The sequence below is a fragment of the Numida meleagris genome, unplaced genomic scaffold (assembly GCF_002078875.1).
Source record: "Numida meleagris isolate 19003 breed g44 Domestic line unplaced genomic scaffold, NumMel1.0 unplaced_Scaffold344, whole genome shotgun sequence".
Classification (NCBI taxonomy): Eukaryota; Metazoa; Chordata; class Aves; order Galliformes; family Numididae; genus Numida; species Numida meleagris.
In genome coordinates, this window is record NW_018364570.1 from 15290 (window position 1) to 19085 (window position 3796).

The 3796-nt window shown below is 50.3% G+C and overlaps 1 protein-coding gene across 1 annotated transcript in view; it reads left to right on the plus strand.

Annotated features, from left to right (window-relative positions):
- The first annotated feature begins 3491 nt into the window (after nt 1-3491).
- LOC110391298 (feather keratin Cos1-1/Cos1-3/Cos2-1-like) overlaps nt 3492-3796 on the plus strand; it is a 7180-nt gene continuing 6875 nt past the window's right edge. The window contains exon 1 of the mRNA XM_021383119.1: nt 3492-3570. Within this exon, the coding sequence (XP_021238794.1) occupies nt 3492-3570 (79 nt within the window). The remainder of the gene's footprint in view (nt 3571-3796) is intronic.

A 3796-nucleotide genomic window follows, 5' to 3' on the forward strand; every position in this document is an offset into this window, starting at 1 on the left:
TACAGGCCAGCCTGGAGTCTCTGACAACATGGAGAAGGTCTACTGATACTCTCTTCCACTCAATCTTCCTATCTCATATCATTATTGTCTTCTCCCTTTTGAGATCTGTGTTAGTGCCCTCCTAAATGAGCCCTGAGTGACCAGTTCATCTCTCTACAACTCTCAGCTGGGAGATAGGGCTCTGTGGCAATGCTGCCAAAGGAAATGGGAACAGATTCTTGTCTGCTCCTGCTGCTTGCTGCACAGAGAGCGCACTCCTCTGCTTGGTGTAACTTCATTTCCCTCCTCACACTTATTAAACGTTTTCTGCATCATTTATTCTGTCCTTCATGTGTTTTCATTCAGCTTCTTATAGATGGCCCAAGGAGAAATGTCATGCTTTTGGGTGGAATTAGCTGAAGAGACTCCATCACTCCTTCAGGTACTGGAGGCAGTCAACACTGCAGACAGTGTTCTTCTACAGAGCTCCTGCCTGGCCCAGATTTTGCCAAGCTGCCTATGGCTGAGTGGATCCACAAGTCAGTACTGCTACCAGCACCAACAGAACGCAGATGTGGGATCCTGCACCTCTGCTGCTGTTGGCAGCATCCTCAGCTCTGAGGGAGTGCCCATCACCTTGGGGGGCTTTGACCTCTCCTGCCTTTCCAACCTCCACTGTGGCAGTAGGTGCCCCCCGTGCTAAAGGTGCTGGACGCTGACCCAAACAAGCACCCCCAGGAACTCTGGACAGAAGAACTAACAAACGAAAAGGCTAGCCTAATTTCTCCAGCAACATGGAGAAGTCTCTCGGTACTCGCTTTCACTCACTTTTCCCGTCCAATATCTTTGCTGTTGTTTCCCCTCAGAGATCTCTGTTAATACCCCTCAAAATCAGCCTTGTGTGACCTGCTTGCCTCTCTACAATTTTTGGCCAGGAAATGGGGGCCCTGTGGAAATGCTGCCATAGGAATGATTCTTGTCTTTCTCTGCTGCTCCCCACGCTTGGTATAGGGTCTTGGAGTGACATCATTTCCTTCCTCAGACTCACTAAATATTTGCTGCATCACAGACCAATGACTATATATTCTCCTCAGCCAGAGGAGATTACATCCCTGCCTCCCTGCCAGACTCAGTACAGTCAAGTGCTCACAGGAGGGGAAGTCTCCCCTGGAGGCTGCCTTGGACAGAGTGACCATGAAATGGTAGAGTTCTCCATTCTTGGTGGAACCAGGAGAGGGGACAGCAAAACTGCTGCCTTGGACTTTCGGAGGGCAGACTTGGAATTGTTCAGGAGACTGGAAGGGAGGGTCCCTTGGGATTCGGTCCTGAAGAGTAAAGGGGTCCAGGAAGGCCGGTCGCTCCTCAAGAAGGAAGTCCTGAAGGCGCAGGAACAGGCTGTCCCCCTGAGCAACAAGATGAGCTGGTGGGGAAGGAGACCGGCGTGGATGAACAGGGAGCTTTTCCTGAGGCTCCAGGAGAAAAAGAGAATCTACCTCCTGTGGAAGAAGGGACAGGCAACTCAGAAAGAGTACAAAGAAGTTGTTAGGATGTGCAGGGAGAAAATTAGAAAGGCAAAGGCCCAGCTTAAACGAAGCTTGGCTGCTGGGATTAAAGGAAACAAGAAACGCTTCTACAAATATATTAACAGTAAGAGGAGGACCAAGGAGAATCTTCATTCTTTACTGGACGTGGCTGGGAACGTGGCTACTGAAGACAATGAAAAGGCTGAGGTTCTCAATGCCTTTTATATGTCTGCCTTTAAAAGCCAGACCAGCTGTCCTCAGAGCACTCTACTCTCTGACCTGGAAGTCTCGGATGGGGAGCGAAACAAACCCCCCATGACAGAGGAGGAAATGGTCAGAGACCTACTGCTCCACCTGGACTGCCACAAGTCCATGTGGCCGGACGAGATCCACCCGAGAGTACTGAGGGAGCAGGCGGAGGAGATAGCCAAGCCGCTTTCCATCATCTATCGGTGTTCCTGGTCAACTGGAGAGGTCCCAGAAGACTGAAGACTTGCCAATGTCACTCCCATCTACAAGAAGGGTCGTAAGGAGGATCCGGGGAACTACAGGCCTGTCAGCCTGACCTCGGTGCCAGTGAAGATTATGGAGCAGATTGCCTTGAGGGAGATCACGCAGCATTTGCAGGACAACTGGGGGATCAGGCCCAGCCAGCATGGGTTTGTGAAGGGCAGGTCCTGCTTGACCAACCTGATCTCCTCCTATGATCGAGTGACCCGTCTGGTGGATGAGGGAAAGGCAGTTGATGTGGTCTACCTAGACTTCAGCAAAGCCTTTGACACTGCTTCCGACAGTATTCTCTTGGAGAAGCTGGCGGCCCAGTGACTTGAACAGGTACAATTTTTGCTGGGTAAGGAGCTGGCTGGAGGGCCGGGCCCAGAGAGTGGTGGTGAATGGAGTTAAATCCAGCTGGCGGCCGGTCACGAGTGGTGTTCCCCAGAGGTCGGTGCTGGGGCCTGTCCTCTTCAATATCTTTATTGATGACCTGGATGAGGGCATTGAGAGCACCCTCAGTAAGTTTGCAGACGACACCAAGCTGGCAGGAAGTGTTGATCTGCCTGGGGGTAGTGAGGCCCTACAGAGAGATCTGGACAGGCTGGACCTCTGGGCTGAAGCCAACGGGATGAGGTTCAACAAGACCAAGTGCCGGGTCCTGCACTTTGGCCGCAACAAACCCAGGCAATGCTATAGGCTTGAGTTTGTCCCCATGTGGTCTTTCAACCTGCATAGAGATGGCCTTGGAGAAGAGCTTTCCGCTCCATCACCCCCCTAGGAACTGGAGGGTGGGTCTCTTAAAGCTGAGGAAGAAATCCTTCGTTACAGAATTATAGAATCATAAGATCACCAATATATACACATATAATTGAAAGTATCTCTGCTTGTGGAAGTGGTTGGAACCAGATGATCTTCCAGGTCTCCTCCAACACAAACTATTCTATGATTTTGTGACATCTTTTTGAGAGTCAACAGACTATGCAGAGTGTGCACAAACTAAAAAAGTCAAGAACTCTTTTCCAGAGGGCGGTGTTACATGGTTCAGGGTGAAATCTCAGCCAAAAACTCGCACACAGCACAAAGCCAAAACAAGAGGTCACCAGAGTAAGCTGAGGAGGCAGACAAGGGAGAAGCATGTTCTCATGTACAGGAAGCCTTGGATATCCAACTGATGCTTTCTGGAGCTTATCCTGAGGATGGCACTTCCAACAGCCCCACTGCAGTGAACCAGCCTGACTTCATTAGCCTGCTCTGGACCAAACCACCACTACAGCTGAGTCATCTGCCTCACCAATGCAACCCTGCCCTATAAATCATTGGGCCCTTAATTGCAGCACTGTAAAGAAACCTTCATTAGAGAATGGGCATGGCAGAAATCTGGAAATGAAAAGGTAGCTCTGCAGGAAACCAAAACACGGCGGGGATGGCTTGCGTTCACAGAGAGCTTGTCATAAAATTATTGCCTGTATCAGTGGTGCCTGTGGGCCTGCATCAATGAAGGACCAGTATAAAAGGCAGCTGAATTCCCAGCTCTCCCATCCACTTCTCTTGCCGTCTTCTCTCTGGCAAATAGGTAAGTGTGAAACCCTCTCTCCTCCTCTTGCTAAGTGAAATTTTGCCTCAACAGACACCTTATCAGATGGTGAAGGTCCTCGCAAGGGGAGTCTGTGGAAGGGATGAGGTCTGCATACAGAGTGCTTGGGACACTGCTTACATGGGTTTAGAATTATACAGACTGTGAGAGTCTCCCTGGGCCAAACTGTTCTTTGTAAGGCCCTGGCATAAGGAAGTGATGTGAC